The sequence below is a fragment of the Oryctolagus cuniculus genome, chromosome 4 (genome assembly GCF_051225735.1).
Source record: "Oryctolagus cuniculus isolate XC-2025 breed Fujian yellow rabbit chromosome 4, ASM5122573v1, whole genome shotgun sequence".
Lineage (NCBI taxonomy): Eukaryota > Metazoa > Chordata > Mammalia > Lagomorpha > Leporidae > Oryctolagus > Oryctolagus cuniculus.
Genome location: NC_142870.1, coordinates 65023880 through 65040896, shown reverse-complemented (window position 1 = coordinate 65040896; position 17017 = coordinate 65023880). Strand labels below are relative to the sequence as shown.

The following is a 17017-nucleotide window of genomic DNA, read 5'->3' as shown; positions in this document are numbered from 1 at the left end:
TCATTTGGATGTCAGCCTTTCAGACAACAGCCTAGCTTACTGCACAACCCCAGCCCCAACTCTGCCTTTCTTGCAGACGAATATAGATAAACTTTAAAAAAAAAAAAAAAAAAAAAAAGGAAAAGAAAATGTAAGTGGTACAAGAAGTTTAGCTTGCTTCAGGCAGCTGGTCTGGCCCCTGCACTCTATTTTTTCCACAATTCCCTTGTCAAATCCCTGGTCACCTTCTCTTCAGGAGTCTCTAGCAGGTTTTTTTTTTTTTTCCCCCTTAGAGTTACCTTGAAGAATTTTTCAGCTTCCCAATGTCTTGTTAAGCACACCTTGTATTAAAGTTAAATGTTGACCGAAAAGGGTCCGGAATGGCATTTGTAATTCAACTATGCGCTAATCACCTCATGAATAAGCAAATACACGATTTAACATTCACAAATGGTGAGGGAGGAGGGGACAGAGGGGAAGGGAGAAAGAAGAGCACCTTTGGTAACAGGAAGTGGGCGGAGACTCTCTGAAGAGCACTCTTAGGCTAGGGACCATCGTGGAAGTGAAAAGACCTTTCTTTTTATCAACTTCATTTGTCTTCCAAGTATGGAGAATTCTAGAGGCAAGGAGGTAAGTTGAGTTTTGGTGGGTTTGTATCGCTTCTCGGCTTTTTGACTAAGATCAAGTGTAGTGTTAATGGGTTTGTTTCTTGTGCTTGTGGGTCTCCTCCCGTTTCTCTCCCCTTTTGAGCTCTCATGATCTCTTGACAAGAAAACAATGAAACAATGTGCCTTAGAATTTTCTCCTCATACCTAAGAAAGAAAAATGTAAATCCTTGGATATATTTACACCCTACAATACTGGAGCAAGGAGACAAATAAGAAATGAGGATTCCTCTTTGATTTTTGAAGAGATACCTTATCTTGTCAGAGAAGAATCTGTGGCTGGAAGGAGATGGCAATTGGAGGAAAGGGGCGGTGAAGGGAAAAATTTCAGAGTCTGGGAAGGGACAAACCGCCTTCATTTTCTTTGGGTAAACACAGATCTGAACGCAAAGGCGCTGGGTCTGAATTCCTCTCCTGTTCCCGGAGTCCTTAGACCTGCGGAACGCTCCGCCGTGAGACCTGCTCTCGGGCCGTGAGGCAATGAAGGAGGAGAGGCCTAGAGACCTGTTCCGGAGGCGCTGAGCCGCGGTGACCCAAACAGCTGAGCATGCTCAAAGCCCCTTTCCGGAACCAGGTCATTTTTAGCCTTCTCAATTTAAGACTTTTGTGTGCCCTAAAGAGAGTGCTCGGAGTAAAGGTAATGCAAATATGCAACTAGAATACAGATGTAAAACTGCTATAGAGATGTAAAAGTGCCATGCAAATGTAAATTTGTCCTGTACTCCTACTTTGAGGGTGATAGAAAAGGATTCAGGTTTAGGAACAAATTTACCTAGGCGTTAAATTATCTCTAACGTGCTTTTCTTTTAAAAAATTAATTAACCAGATGCAATACAGTTCATAGATACAATTCTAAGAATATAATGCTCCCTTCCACCCCCTACCCCCAAATGTGTCCTTAACTTTTGTGTCCTTAATTGTGTAACCTCTGGGTCTCAGCTGCTGGCAACTGAAAGATAAAGTGGTTGCAAGATTGTTAGGAGGATTAAACAAATGACTCTGAGGAGTCTGTGCAGCCAAATGCCCGGGGCATGTATCTTTGTATGGAACAGCTTTATTCCCACTGCTTGTTTGTTATTTTTAATTCGGTTAACCAATATTTATTGAATGCCTATGATGAAAGGGGAAGCCTACCTTTGTGCCTACAATCAAATGGAATCACAGGCATTGATCAAATTATACAAGCAAATATAAAATGTTTTTTTGACAAGTGGAGGGAATGAGGTGACCTGTAGGTGATTTAGTCTGGAAGGACTAGAAAGGGTTCTTAATGAAATGATACTAAAAGTGAGACTCTGAAAGAGGAGTAAGATTTAAGAATGTAAATAGAAGTGGGAGCAGGAGCTGAGGGATGTAACTTCAGGTTACAGTGATAACTCAAGAATTCTATAATGAGAGCTTGGGAAACAGCAGCTTCAGATGGGGGTAGGATAAGAGGCCGGCCGATAGATTATGTTCAAGACATTTATTTATCTTCACTAAGATTAATCCTAAGAGCAATCAGCTGGTGAAGTTTTCCATAGCATAACTCTGGTTTCCATATGAGAAAATAATTTATTAGAAAATAGTCAAGAATGAAGGAATGGGGGCGCAATTCCACGTGAGGGGTGATGGATGTAGACAGTGATGATGTAAGGGCTTCTTCCCCCAGGACTGAGCCTGTTTTCTTCTGCTTCTTTCGTTTTTATCTGAATGTTCTCCTGTACTTTCAAACTGGCTTCCTTCTATTTCCCCATCATTGTTTCCATCTTATGAATGGAGCTGTTATTAAGATGATCCCTAGAGGGGAATCCATCCCAACAGCCCAGTGCAGTGACTGTCTTGGTGCCTCAGCAGCGAGTTGTATTAGGGCAGGTATGCTATCTTCTAGTTTGAACTCAAAGAAATTGCTGACTAGCTTCTGTATCCCCAGAGAACCGCCACAGGATGGTCGAGGGAAGAAGAACAGTGGGCCTTAACTCAACCAAGCACATCTTTACCAAGAACATCAGAAAAGGAGGGGAACAAACGAAAAAGATCTATGAAAGATGATAAAGGTAAGAGGTTTACAAATCTCAGGTCTCATTTCCTCAGAAACCTGAGGATTTTTTCTGAATGTATGGAAGAGGCAGGAAAGAAATTTGCCCCCTGAATCCTGCAAATCTGAGATTTCCTTTGAAGCCTATGTAAAATTGCACTTCACTGAAGCCTTGTGGCCGCCTTTAACTGATCTGTTTCTACATTCAGATTCCCACATCACATTTGGTTCTGATAATCATTTGCCTTAACTTGCTGCTTGGAGTTAAGACTCTCAGGTGTGGGGGACAGTTTGAAATCCATTCTTTTTTTTTTTTTCCTTTAATTTGCTTAATCATTGTTTTTTCTTCCTTTTTCTTTTCTTTTCTTTTTTTTAAGATTTATTTTATTTATTTGAAAGGTAGAGTTACAGCGAGAGGGAGGGAAGAGAGATCTTCCGTTTAGTGATTTACTCCCCAAATGGTCACAATGGCAGGGCTGGAGCAGACTGAAACAAGGAGCTTGGAACTCTACCCATGATTCCCACAAGGGTGCCAGGGGCCCAGCTACTTGGGCCATGATCCACTGTTTTCCCACATTTGCAGGAAGCTGCATAAGTCTAAGAACAGCGAAGTCCCCTCATAAAATTTAACACCAAATAAAATCTTAAAAAAAAAAATTCAGAACCACCTGGGTGCTGCCATGACTGAGGCAGCTGGCAGATTTACGAGTGTTTGTGGTTGTATGTGTAACTACTGAGTTTATGAACTCAAAGTCTTAACACTTAAGTCATTCTCCTGGAATGGAAGTGCAATGTATAGTGCAGCCACCTGAATTCTCTGGACTGGGCAGTCCACAGAGGAGCAAATGGGAGCAGTGGGAAGCTTTTGAAGTAAAGCTGGCATCTGGAGGTGCCAGGTCCTAGGTTTGAAGTTCTGTCCCATGGAAGCTATCTGGTCTTTGGCAAGTAATTTAACTGTACATTAGGGGATTGGAGCATGAGAACTAAAAGTGATTGTAACTACAGAAAATCTGTTAATTTTATACCATTTTCCCTCAGTTGCCTGTCCTAAGGAAAGGGGACAGTGTGATGGCAACCCAAAACCTCGGAAGAAGGTACCAATTCCTCCGTTACCTGTAGATCTGCCACCCATCGACCTGGTTCACAGAGACATTTTGCGGGCCTGGGGTCAAAAGCTGAGGTTAAGCACTAAAGGCCCGGTGAGTTTCCAGCATGTGAGACCATGGCACTGGGAAAAGGAGTAGGAACACTGCTTTCAGTACTAACTCATTATTCTCTTTTAGAAAATAGATCTGTATAAGCGACTATGTGAATATGCTTACCCACACCAGAAGGTAAGTGCCTTTTCTCTCTCTCTCTCTCTCTCTCTCTCTTTTTTTGGAGCATTGAAAAGTAAAAGGTTCAGTTCTTCTCTTGATTGCTAATTTTAGCACCAAAGAGTGAGAAAAACTGTCTTAGTCCTTTCCTCCCTCTCCACTCCTAGTTTTAAGGAAGAACAATATTCTCATATCCATTTTTATCATTGCTACAAATAGTAATAAAAATGAAGTCAGGCTTTTTAAATTGATAATAAAAATTTTGTATATTTATTGCACGCAACTTATGTGTACACTGTAGAATGACTAAATCAAGCTAATTAATATGCATTGCCTGACATTCTTTTTTTCTGTCGAGAACATGTAAATCTAATATTAACAATTTTCAAAAATTCAGTGCCTTATTATTAGCTATAGTCACCATGTTGTAATAGATCTCTTTAACTTAACTTCTCCTATCTAACCTATTTTACCTTTGACCAGCTTCTTCCCACCTAAGAGGCCACGCTTCTAATAGCACTTTATTCTTTAGCCTTGTTTACAGGCTATTCCCAGCACAGCAAAGGAGGTCAAGATCAAAACATCCTTACAAATAAAATCAAAGGTGGGCAAAGAGGAAACATCCCAGGAAAGTGCTAAGAAAACAGTGTGTTCCGCGGGGACCGACCCCCCTGAAGTGGCTCCTCCACTCCAGGAGGGCGTACCTGTGCTCCTGGAGGACGTGAATACAGTTGAGGTGACAACTTCTGCCCCAGAGGCTGTGCTGGCCTCTTGGGCCAGAATTGTCGCTGGTGCTGGGAAGAGGAAGGCAGTGGAAACACCCCCAGAGGCCTCCGGTAAGCCCGAGACCTGACAACTTCCCGGGCAATACTGAGGATGCTGGTTGGGGGACCACACTGAAAACTATGCTCTAAGTTATCGGTGGCACAAAAAGAGGATAGTAGCTGTTTGGCTTCATTTCTTTCCCCTCCTTTAGTGAATTTAAAAGCGAGTCTAGAATGTCTGAAATCCTCTGAATCTTCTGGTGTCTGTTACATGAGTAACATTAACAAACTTTTGAAACAGTCCTCAGTTTGCTCACTATAAACTGAATTAATATAAACTTTTTATTTGTAAAGATTTATTAATTTTATTTCTTTGAAAGGCAGAGTGACAGAGAGAATCTGCCATGGCTGGTCCAAGCAGAAGCCAGGAACTCCATCCAGGTCTCCCATGTGGGTGGCAGGGGCCAAAATATTTGGGCCATCCTCAGCTGCTTACCCAAGCATTAGCAGGGAGCTTGATCAGAAGCAGAGCAACTGGGACTGAAACTGGCACTCTGATACAGGATGCTGGCATTGCAAGCTGCAGCTTAACCACCGTGCTGGCCCCATAAACTTCCTATTGTTAAGACCTAGAGGAAGTACAATGAAAGATGTCTATAAACTGCTTGACCTATTTCACGCAGTCCTTCCCAGATCGCTCTAAGTTAGTCTATCATTTGCCCACCAGCACTAAACCTCTTCCAATTAGATTTTTTTGTTCTTGTTAAGGTTTCGGGAGGAACTGTTTTGCATAAAGGTACAGGAGAAGGTGGGGAGGGGTTCATAGGTTCATGTCTTGCAGCTGGCATTTAAGAAATCCAGTAGAATACAGAGTGATAGGCCATAATGCAGTCTTGAGCGTGAACAGGTGGTCCTGATGTGTTCATACTTAATATCTTCCTTTCCCCAGGTGACAGATGGTGTGTGGTCCATGGGAAAAGTCTCCCTGCAAACACACATGGTTGGGTTCAGCTGCAGTTTCATGCAGGACAAGCCTGGGTTCCTGAGAAGAAAAAAGGAAGAGTGAGTGCACTCTTCTTGCTTCCTGCAAGTAATTTCCCACCCCCATACCTGGAGGACAATATGCTGTGCCCCGAGTGTGTCCACAGGTAATTACTTGTTGCTTTTCTTAATTAATATTACTTAGCTGTGTATTTCAAGCCTAAGTTGTCTAGAAAGAGTTGGAAGATAAAGATATGTTATCTCAAAACTGAAAGAGAAGGGGGAATGGGAGAAGATGAGAGAGAGAGAATGGCAGGGAAAGAAGGAGAAAAGGAACATTATATTCTTAGATTTGTTTCTATGAACTGTATTGAATCTTAAAAACTAAAAAAAAAAAAAAATTTTAAATTTCTCAAGAAAAAAATTTGAAGAAAATTATTTTTCAAGTAAGCTTATCATCTAGAAAAAGAGCATTTATGTGTGAAAGCTAAGGCGTTTAGATTCCTGGAAAATGATTCTAGAGGAGCAGACATTGTATTGTATTTGATATATGCATTACATAGTACTGTGTACACTACTTTGTCTGTTATCACATTTTTTATATGCCTGTAAAGAAGGTATCTGTCTTTTTCCAGAAGGCCCTTATATTTAGTTTTACAAAGAACTAATTAAAGAAATCTGTACAGGGTTTTAATAAAAAATGTGTAAGTAAATTTTTTTATTTTTTTATATGAAAATTTTGAAGCATTTTTCCAGGAGTAGAGAAAGGGATAAGGAATTTGAAGTCAGGCAGCTCTTTATCCCTGGGTAATAGATCATTGAAAGATTTTTTTCTTTTTTAAGTTTTATTATTTGTAAGGCAGTTACAGAAAGAGAAGGAGAGCCAGGAGGTTCCTCCCCAAGGACTTAACCATCTTCTGCTGCTTTCCCAGGCCGTTAGTAGGGAACTTGATTGGAAATGTAACACCCAGGACACAAACCAGTGTCCACCTGGGATACCAGCATCACAGGCAGTGGCTTAGCCCGCTGTGCCTCAATGCCCATGCCCCACTCCACATGCTCAAAAGGATTCCTAAAGGGGATTTTGTATTCATTTGTGGTACAGAAGGTAAGAAACTAACTATGCCCTTGGGCGTGACTTGGATGAGAGACCTATGGAGAAACGACAGAAAACAGACTCCCTCTGAAGAGGGCTTGTCTCCCCACCTTGCTTTACTTGTCCAGGAACCATCCTGGGCTTCATGCCAACCTGTTGGCTCAACTTTAGTTTCCAGATTACTGAACACTAGAGGTTCAGGGCAGCTGACAGAGAAGAGAAACCAGAAGTAAATGTGCCCTCTTAGTCTAGACTTCTCCATCAGTCCCTGGAGAAAGAGAGGCAGCATCTGACAGTTACCTTCTCCCACAGAGGCAACTGTGTGAATGTGTGCTTGTCTTTCCTCCAGTTTGGCTGCCCTGCCCTGCTGCAGTTCTCTTGAGAGTCTGCATACCAAGCAAGTTCAATAGAACTGAGGTCACTTTGAATAATAACCTCCATGGGCCACTAGGCAAATAACAAAAATCGTCTTTGGGCCCTTGCCTATACAGTTAAAGGCTTGATTTGCCTGGCCAGTCTTCATATGAATACTGCTATGAACGACAGTCACCCAGTGTGCTATGGAACACATGAACTTGCTTCTATCTAAACCATGGGTTTCTTCCAAGAATACAACTTGATCATTCTTCTTGGTCCCCATTTTTTTAAAAACAGACATTTTGTTTGCTTTCTAGGAATAAAATCTTATCAAAAAGCCTTCAATGGGACTAGAATATCAGGATTTAAAGGACATTTACAGCTTCTGCTTCCTTCTTTGACATCATCTAAGTTCTTGAGGAGTAGGGAGCCTGCGGAACCATAGCCATGACTGATGATGTAAATTCAAGGCCCATCCCCTCACAGACCTACCTCTTCAAGAACTACTGGTCACGTCACTACAAGCAACTTTGCAAAGGTACCTCTTGGGCCACCAACACCCTCAACAAGGGCATCTCTGAGTCCATTGTGATGGTTGTGAGCATCAAGCACCCGGAGATCATCCTGCACTTCCTATCATGGGAAGACAAGACTGTGTCCGTTTGTGTTTGTGTACTCCAAACAGGCCTGTGGGGTCTCCCATCTTGTGGTTCTTTTCTCTGTCACCAGCAAAGGAAGTTCATAGCTGAAGCAGTGGTTTCCTGTCCATTCAGCAAATAGTCCACGAGAGCATATAGGCTCTTGAGCTCAACCTGTTGCCTCTTCGTAATTCTGCCTACTGAGATCATGCGTCATATTGTCTGGGTTAGCATGCAGCGTTACTCAACTGCTTTCCATTAGAAAACTAAATCCAGCTTGTAGATTCTGTTTTGTTTCACAGTATTGTTTATCCCCTTCAGCCCTTTCACCCTCTCTTTGTGTGAGCAATAGTGCCTAGAACAGACAGGGGCCAAGTGGTGACAGAAGAGCCAAAAGAACTGAGTCAGGATCAGGACAGAGATCTCTTTCTAGCTTTCACCTGCCAACTTCCTACTATGTGTCAGGTATGATGACAGTAAACAATGGCCACTGTGCATCCTGGCATTCAGAATTATTTCATACATGTTAACATGACTAACGAGTTTCTTTGCTCTCTGAGGGATTATGCATCATTTGGGGAGAAAGCTCGTGTTCTGCTATGTTGTCTGGTTATACCCAAGGTCATTTACTAATGTTCCCTGCTGCTTGATTCTGCTAATGTGATGTGTTCTTTCTCCAGACCCCACTCCTCCTCTCCCTCCTGTGCTCCCAGAATACTTTCAGAAGGAAGAGAGACAAATAATTAAATCTATTTTTTAAAAAGGATTTATTTATTATTTGGGGCCAGCACTGTGGCATAGCTGGTAAAGCTACTACTTAACAGCACCAGTGTCGCATATGGGCATTGGTTCAAGTCCTGGCTGCTCCACTTCTGATCCAGCTCCCTGACAATGAACCTGGGAAAACAGTGGATGATGGCTCAAGTACTTGGGCTCCTGCACCCATGTAGGAGACCCAGAAGAAACTCCTGGTTCCTGGCTTCAGGATGCCCCAGCTCTGGCTGTTTTAGCCATCTGGAAAGTGAACCAGAGGATGGAAGGTCTCTCTCCGCAGCCCCCCTCTCCACGTAACTCTGTCTTCAAATAAATAAATAAAACCAGAAGTTAGGAGCCTCTGTGGGTCTCGTGGTTGCAGCAGCTCAAGCACTTGGGCTACCTTCTGCTGCTTTTCCAGGCCATTAGCAGGGAGGTGGGACAGGAGTGAAGCATCCGAGACTCTAGCCAGTGCCCATGTGGGATGCTGGCGTCACATGCAGCAGCTTCACCTGCTATGCTACAATGCCCACCCCCAAATAATTGGATTCGATTACTTTTGCCCCAGATGAGTTCCATGGCAGAGGGAGGATAGGGTATGATGATTGAGCTGCTGTGGGGGAGCCCAGAGAAGATCTGCATTCATTCCCCATCTGAATGCTAAAGTCACAACCATGCAGATAGGTCTGGGCCCACAGCTATGTGTGGTGTGAACAACATGTGAAATATAATAGGAACAATAGAAATCTGGAGCCAGAACTTCAAATTTTCCTTGGTTCCAGAAAGGAATGGAAGACTCCATGAGCAGATTCTAAAGTAACTGAGCTGAAGACAGGTTTAGCAAGATATCATTGGTAGAGGCAAAAGGGTCTGTAAAAAAGAAAAACAGTGAACTCCTTGACAGGAATCAAAGGTGGATGTGACACATCTCCTGAGGAGGGATAAAGGGACATTTTTAAATTCCAATTTATTACAGTGGCGTTAATTTACCAAAAAATGTTCCATATAAATTTCTGTATGTTAACAAGTTAGAGCTTACAGATAAAAGTTGAAATTTGGCATCTTAATTATGTATACCTAGTACCAGAAGGAACGGTAAACATTGAAATGTGTTTGGCATGATGCAACGGGAAGTCAAACAAACATCACTGGTCATGTGAGTCTAATCACAGGGAAGCAATAGGTCCTGATGACACTAACTATCTCTCTACAGTCATTAAGTAACCTTAATACTCAGATGTACTCTTTTCCCCATTTCTAATAAGCATATCTTTACAAAATAAATTATGCTTCACCATTAAGACAATTTGTCTACTCCTAATATACTCACATTATGAAGTGAGCCTTGTTTGGGTAGTAGTTTCTTGAGCATATCTATATGTAAAAATCACAGAGCTATGCACTTAAGATGTGTGTATCTTTTAAAGAAGTGGAGCAAGCCAGATCTCGAACCAGAGCCCATTTGGGATGCCAGTACTGCAGGTGGCAGGTTTACCCACTATGCCACAGCACTGGCCCCTTAGAATATTCAAACCTAAATGTTGTTACACATGTGTTTATTCTGTATCTAATTAGCTAGTTGGGTTTTTTTTTTTTTGTAATATTTGTAATATATACATAGTTCTATATAACCCCAATAATTATCATAATCAAGAACTTTGTAAAACATTAATTTGAGGGAAGCCAGTGCTGTGGCACAGCAGGTTAAAGCCCTGGCCTGAAGCACCGCATCCCATATGAGCACCAGTTCTAGTCCCAGCTGCTCCTCTTCGGATTGAGCTCTCTGCTGTGGCCTGGGAATGCACTAGAAGATGACCCAAGTCCTTGGGCCCCTGCACCTGTGTGAGAGACCTGGAAGAAGCTCCTGGCTCCTGGCTTTGGATCGTCGCAGCTCCGGCTGTTGCGACCATCTGGGGAATGAACCAGCAGATGAAAGACCTCTCTCTCTGTCTCTACCTCTTTCTGTATCTCTGTCTTTCAAATAAATAAAATAAATCTTAATAAAAAAAATTTGAGGTGTCGGTGTTGTAGTGCAGCAAGTTAAGCCTCTGCCTGCCTGCGACTCCAGCATCCCATATGGGTGCTGGTTCAAGTGCCAGCAGTTCCACTTCTGATCCAACTCCCTGCTAATGTACCTGAGAAAGCAGTAGAAAATGTCCCAAGTGTTTGGGCCCCTGCACCAAGTGGGAGTCCTGGCAGAAACTTCTGGCTGTTAGCATTCAATGGGCCCAGTCTTGTTGCGGACATTTAGGGAGTGAACCAGTGAATGAAAGACCTATCTCTCTCTCTCTCTGCGCCTCACCTCTATAGTAAATATTTAAAAAAAAAAAAGGTTATAAGTAAAACTTGCAAAGATATTTTCATATGTGAAAAGATCATTTTTGAAACATGATATTTTATCCCTCTTGGACACTCTGGTTTCCAATATATCTTTAAAAAACCCCATGTTTGGCATGGTTAAGCATAGCTGGTACATAATGAATACTTATACAACGAATGAATGAAAGGTTTAGAATGAAAAAAACAATTCATGTTTCTAAACAGATTTGTGTGTTTATTTGTAGGACAGACTGACGACACAAAGAGAAAGATTTTCTATCCTCTAGTTCATGCCCCAGATGGCCTCAACAGCTGGGGCTACGTCTAGGTCAGGCAGAAGTCAGGAGCCCCAACTGGCTCCAACTGGTGGATCAGAGGCCTAAACACCTGGGGCAGCTTCTGAAGCTTTTCCAGACACATTAGCAGGGAGCTGGATTGGAAGTGGAGCGCAGTGCCATGTGGGATGCCAGCGCTGCAGGCAGTTGGTTAAACACTGCACCACAGAACTGGCCTCAGCAAATTTTACTTCTGGGCAGCAATGTTTGTCTCTCCTCACTATTTTATATGAAGCCCAAAGATGGTAGTACAATCACTATTTCAACTGCCATTTCTTATCTGTAGGATAGATAACATTGTTTGAAGGATAGAACTACCTATAGTGAGGGAAAACAAGAAGCTAGGGGAGACACAAAAATGAAGGAACTGGGATGGGAAGACTTAATGAGGACTAACTTGGTCATTATCTTTCATTTAGACCAGAATGGCATGGGGAGGCAAATAGTTCTTGAAGGTGTTATTTCTCTCAAGTGAGTCCATCACCTAATAGAAAATTTCCCTGAGAGAAACTTGGACTAACATTAGACTGAAGAATATGAATTGAACTTAAAACAATGAGGAAAAGGGACATCACAGCCTGTAGGAAGGGCCTGTGGAGATTTGAGCTGAATAGCAAACTGGAAGGCCAATATGTTCAGAGCCAGGGAACATAGATTATCAAACAAGAGTGGAAAGCAATGGAGTCCCAGACAATGCAAGGTTTTTGTTTTGTCTTTATCTTAAAAAGCATTGGGAAGCCATTAGGAGTTAAGGGACTGGGCTTAAATGTCAAATTTGTATTTTGAAAAGATTCCTTGCCTCAAATGCAGAGAAACAGCCAGAGGACAGATGTTGTGTATTCTGAGACCAGTTAGGAAACATTTGTTTTTGGCGAAAGATGCTCATTTGGGCTCTGGTGAGTGGTGGGAATGGAGGTGAGATTGGCAGGCATCAGTAATGGCCTAGGTATTGAAGGTGAGATAACTCAAAAAGTAAAGAAAAGGGTGAGCCTCAAGTGGATACTTATCAATAAATTATCATTTCCCCTTGTTCATTTTCTAAATTTTTTTTTTCAAGATGTATTTCTCTATTTGAAAGTCAGAGTTACACAGAGAGGAGAGGCAGAGAGAGAGAGGTCTTCCATCCTATGGTTCACTCCCCAATTGACCGCAACGGCTAGAGCTATGCCAATCTGAAGTCAGGAGCCAGGAGCTTCTTCCGGGTCTCCCACATGGGTGCAGGGGCCCAAGGACTTAGGCCATCTCCTATTTCTATCCCAGGCCATAGCAGAGAGCTGGATTGGGATTGGAGCAGCCAGGACTCAAACCAGCACCCATATGGGATGTCGGTGCTTCAGGTCAGAGTGTTAACCCACTGAGCCACAACACCACACCGCCCCCTACTTTGTTTTTTCTTATTTCATTTATTTGAAAGGCAGAGAACCAGAGATCTCTCATGTGCTAGTTTATTCCCCAAATGCCCACAAAGCCAGAGATGGATGAGAGTGAAGTCAGGAGCCAGGAACTCAAGAGTAAATCTCCCCAGTGGTGGCAGTGATCCTATGTACTGTCTCAGGGTGTTCATTAACAGGAAGCCGGAAATTAGAGTGGATCCGGGGCTTGGACCCAGGCCCTCCCATATGAGATGCAGGTGTCCCAAGCGCTACTTTAACTGCTGTGCCACAAGTGTGCATTTCTTGTTCACTTTTATATTCTCTATCATCTCTTATCAAAACCTTCTGAGAAGCATACAAGAGGACAATCCATGTCTCTACAGTAAATAAGATGACATTTCTGATAACCATTTTGCTTGTTTCCTATTCATTATAATGTAAGAATAGGTGGTTTATAAACTGTGGCAATGGTTTTCATGTAGTCATCGAATCAGCAGGATCCACATTAACCTGAAACTTGCTAGAAATGCAAAATTGTGGGCTCTGCCTCAAACCTTCTGAATCTGAAGCAATGGTGATGGGAGCCAGCAATGTAAGGTTATTAAGCCCTGCATGTGAGCCTGATACATAACAGACTATGAGAACTGTCGACCTATTTTTTTAGAAAATGTTTTTTAATATTTTATCATCTCTTTGCATTTATAACAATTCACTTCAACAATCACAGAATTCTTCCAGTGACACAAACCGTGTTGCAAATGAAAGCTGGTAGTGATGCTTATCAAAGTACACAAGAAAATTGATGTTAAATATAAAAACACTTTATATGTTAACTTGTTACCAAAACCTTTCTTTTTTTGCAGCCTGGCAACCATCGACCTTTTTTTTTTTTAAGATTTATTTATTTATATAAAAGTCAGAGTTGGGGCCAGCACCGGGGCCCAGTATGTTAATCCTCCGCCTGCGGCATCAACATCCCATATGAGCGCCGGTTCTAGTCCTGGCTGTTCCTCTTCCAATCCAGCTCTGCTGTGGCCTGGGAAAGCAGTAGAAGATGGCCCAAGGACTTTGGCCCCTGCACTCACATGGGAGAGTGGGAAGAAGCACCTGGCTCCTGGAGTAGGATCGGCACAGCTCCAGCCATTGCAGCCATTTGGGGAGTGAATCAGCAGAAGGAAGACATTTCTCTCTCACTGTCAGTAACTCTACCTCTCAAATAAATTAAAAAAAAATCAGAGTTACACACAGAGAGAAGGAGGGGCAGAGAGAGAGGTCCTCCATCCTCTGGTTTATTCCCCAGATGGCCGCAATGGCTGGAGCTGCTTATTTATTTATTTGAAAGGCAGAGTGACAGAGAAATCATCTGTCTGCTAATTAACCCCAAATGCCAACGATAGGGTGGGTTAGGCCAGAACCAACAACCCAGAACTCCACATGAGTGGCAGGGATTCAAGTTCTTGGGCCCCCACTCACCTTTCCAGGGTGCTTAGCAGGCAGCTGGATTGTAAGTGAAGGCAGGACTCCACCTGACTCAGCTTGTGGGCCTAGCAAGAGGTGGCCTGACCACTGAACCACAACGCATGCCCCTTATTTGATTTTTTTTTTTAACTACAGAATTCTTCACAAATTTGCATATCATCCTTGGCAGGGGCCATGCTAATCTTCTCTATATCATTCCAATTTTAGTATATGTGCTGCCGAAGCAAGCACCCCTTATTTGATTTTTAAGATGAAGACAACAACTCGCCCTCACAAAGCTGCTGGATTTTAAAAAGTAACAAAAACAAAATAATTATTATAGCACTAGAAAAGTACTAGGTACTTGACCAAGAGTAATTGAGTAATTGCTCTAGCTCCTATTATGTATTGTCTCTGACTTTCCTGCACAAAGGTGATCCATAATTACCTACTGTGTATTAGTCATTTCAATGGCTGTGTGGCTTTTGGGATTTATTTAATCTCTCTAACATTAGATTTATTGAAGTATAATTTACATACTGTACAAGTTACCCCTTTTAATATATAATCCTATTAGTTTTGAAAAATGCATGTGGTTATGTTAGTGCCATCACAAGGTGTAGACCATTTCCTTCCTATAGGAAATTCTTCTTCTTCCTTGTTGGTAGTAAATTATTCTCCAGCTCCCGGCAATCAAGGTTCTATTTTCTTGGCCAATGTGGTTCAGCAAATTAAGCCACCAGTTAGGACACCAGCATTGCATATCAGTGTGCTTGTTCAAGTCCTGGCTGCTCCACTTTTAGGAGCAGTACATCATGGCCTGAGTGCTTGGGTTCCTGCCACCCACACGGAAGACGCAGATGGAGTTCCTTGCTCCTGACTTTGGCCTAAGGCAGTATAAGCTGTCAGGCTTTTGGGGAGTCAATCATTAGATGGAAGATCTCTTTCTCTGCCTTTCCCTATCTCCCTGTCACTCTGCCTTTAGTATATATAAATAGGGGCCTACATTGTGGCATAGCTGGTAAAGCTACCACTTGCAGTGCCCACATCTCATATGGGCACTGGTTCAAGTCCCAGCTGCTCCACTTCTGACCCAGCTCTCCGCTATAGCCTGGGAAAACAGTGGGAAATGGCCCAAGTGCTTGGGCCCCTACACCCACATGGGAGACCTGGAAGTTCCTGGCTCCTGGCTTGGATGGCCCAGCTCTGGCCATTGAAGCCATTTGAGGAGTAAATCAGCTGAAGGAAGACTTCTCTCTCTCTCTGCCTCTGTGCTTCTGTAATCCTGCCTTTCAAATAAATAAATAAATCTTTAAAAAAAAAAGAAGCCAATTATTATTTTTAAATAATCAAATATTTGTAATTTTTTTCTTTGACTGAAGAAACTTTTCCAAACCAACTATGCTATTTGGTATTTTCATCAAAAGTGTGAGATTCAGTTGCTTTACATAATTGCCAGCACTTTGTGTGATCAGTCTTCAATTTTACCTGTTCTAACAGATGCATAGTTGTGTCTTACTGTGATGTGAATTTGTCCTCCTATTTTCTTTGTAGTCAGAACCCAACTTTATTATTACAACCAATTTCATTTTTAAGGGAAAGGGTTTATTGGGGAACACCCAACAGACCGGAGTGAAGGGGCGGCGAAGGGAGAGAGAGAGAATAAGAGAGAAACAGAGAGGAGAGGAGCTAGCAAGGAGAGAAGAGAGCAGAGAGAGGAGCCGAGAGAGAGAGAGAGAGAGAGAGAGAGAGCGCGCCAAGAGCCCAGAGGAGGAGGCTAGAGAGGAACCGAGAGAGCGCATGAGAGAAGGGCCACGAGGGCGTGTGTTCAGGAACATACCCTTTTAAAACTTTGCCTGAGGGCAGGCAGGGAAGCTGGAGCAGTGAATCCCATTAGGATGGGGGTGGAGCCTGGCTCAGGTAGCTGGGCCATGGGGCCACCTGGCTAAAACTGCGCCATTTCCTAACATTCCCCCCTTTTTTTATAAAGCAGGATTTGTATGGGGTTACTTTAGTCCCAAAGTCCAGGAGGGGTAGAGGGACAATGATCTGTCTTTAGAGCTACTTCCTGCTGACATGGGGCGATGTCTCAAGCTGCTGTCTCCTGGGTGGGGAGCTGAGTATATCCCTGTAGCAGCATTTGGTTGACCGCCTGGTTGCTGAAGGCCTTGGTTCCATCCATTATCACCTGCTGTAAACACTTAAACAGACACTGTAGACAGCGTGAGAATAGTAATCAATGATCCTAAGAGTAGCATTAACCAGGTAATGAGAGGATTTTATAGAGGAGAGGAAATGGAGGGGGGGGGGGTCTCTGGACCCTTGTGGGGACAGTTTGATGGATGTGGCTTAAAGCTGTTTCCAGCCAAGACCGGGAGAAAGGCCACTTTTGCAGGTAGCTGGGTTTGTCTGTAGAGAAATTCTGAACAATCATACAACATTAAGGCAGGGAGAGGGCCATGAGTACACACAGGTTGGGAGTAGAGCCATTGGTGGTAGAGTAGAGGTTATGATTACAAAGGAATGAGACCCAAATGGGCAAGAAACAAAGGACAGTCATTATTAGAGAACCTAAGAAAAGTGCTATCTGAGCTACAAGTAAGTTTTCTGATTGAACAACCAATTTTAAATACAGAAAATAAATCTATTCAAAAAGATGCATTCCTTCATTTAATCAATGGTAAAAAGCCTTATTAAATAGAAAGATAGCCTAAACATCATTTATATTTAGACAGAAACACAGTTCATTAAAAATGTCGCCTCAGTGTCTTGTGGAGTGTCTGTTAATGTATTTCCCCATTTTTGATTAGGTTGTTTGTTTTACTATTGACTTTTGAAAGTTATTTACATATAAATTTAGAATCAGCATGTGACTTTTCATACACAAAAAAAATCCTACAGAGATTTTCATAGGTTTTCTGGTTACAGGAATAAGAACCACAGTAGCATTTTTAAAGGCCCAACAG

At 42.5% G+C, this 17017-nt stretch overlaps 1 protein-coding gene and 1 non-coding gene across 11 annotated transcripts; one reads left to right on the top strand and one right to left on the bottom strand.

The window, feature by feature from the left end:
- Positions 1-381: 381 nt before the first annotated feature.
- DPPA4 (developmental pluripotency associated 4) lies at positions 382-8300 on the top strand. 10 transcript variants are annotated; one of them, XR_016232427.1, is made up of 8 exons: positions 382-609; positions 1023-1281; positions 2557-2680; positions 3700-3860; positions 3945-3995; positions 4510-4581; positions 5691-5889; positions 7493-8300. XR_016232427.1 is itself a non-coding variant. In XM_089330745.1 (8 exons), exons 2-8 carry the CDS (start codon positions 1192-1194, stop codon positions 7527-7529), a joined length of 966 nt encoding a protein of 321 aa, XP_089186871.1. In that variant the 5' UTR covers positions 382-609; positions 1078-1191; the 3' UTR covers positions 7530-8300. The 10 variants fall into 10 exon arrangements, 9 of the variants coding, with proteins under 9 accessions (XP_089186871.1, XP_089186870.1, XP_089186873.1 ...); XM_089330745.1 differs by having other exon boundaries at positions 1078-1281; positions 4510-4813; XM_089330744.1 differs by having other exon boundaries at positions 1071-1281; positions 4510-4813.
- Positions 8301-14197: 5897 nt separating this feature from the next.
- On the bottom strand, positions 14198-14303 carry LOC127483043 (U6 spliceosomal RNA). The gene has a single exon (XR_007909017.1). It is a non-coding gene; the product is annotated as a U6 spliceosomal RNA (small nuclear RNA).
- Positions 14304-17017: the final 2714 nt, after the last annotated feature.

What these genes read in the sequence shown, in the direction of transcription:
- DPPA4 (XM_089330745.1), top strand. Translation starts at nt 1,192, where the DNA reads ATGCTCAAAGCCCCTTTCCGGAACCAGGTCATTTTTAGCCTTCTCAAT. An exon ending in AGAGAGTGCTCGGAGTAAAG is followed by an intron (nt 1,282 to 2,556) that starts GTAATGCAAATA and finishes CTGTATCCCCAG; the next exon opens with AGAACCGCCACAGGATGGTC. An exon ending in AACACCCCCAGAGGCCTCCG is followed by an intron (nt 4,814 to 5,690) that starts GTAAGCCCGAGA and finishes TCCTTTCCCCAG; the next exon opens with GTGACAGATGGTGTGTGGTC.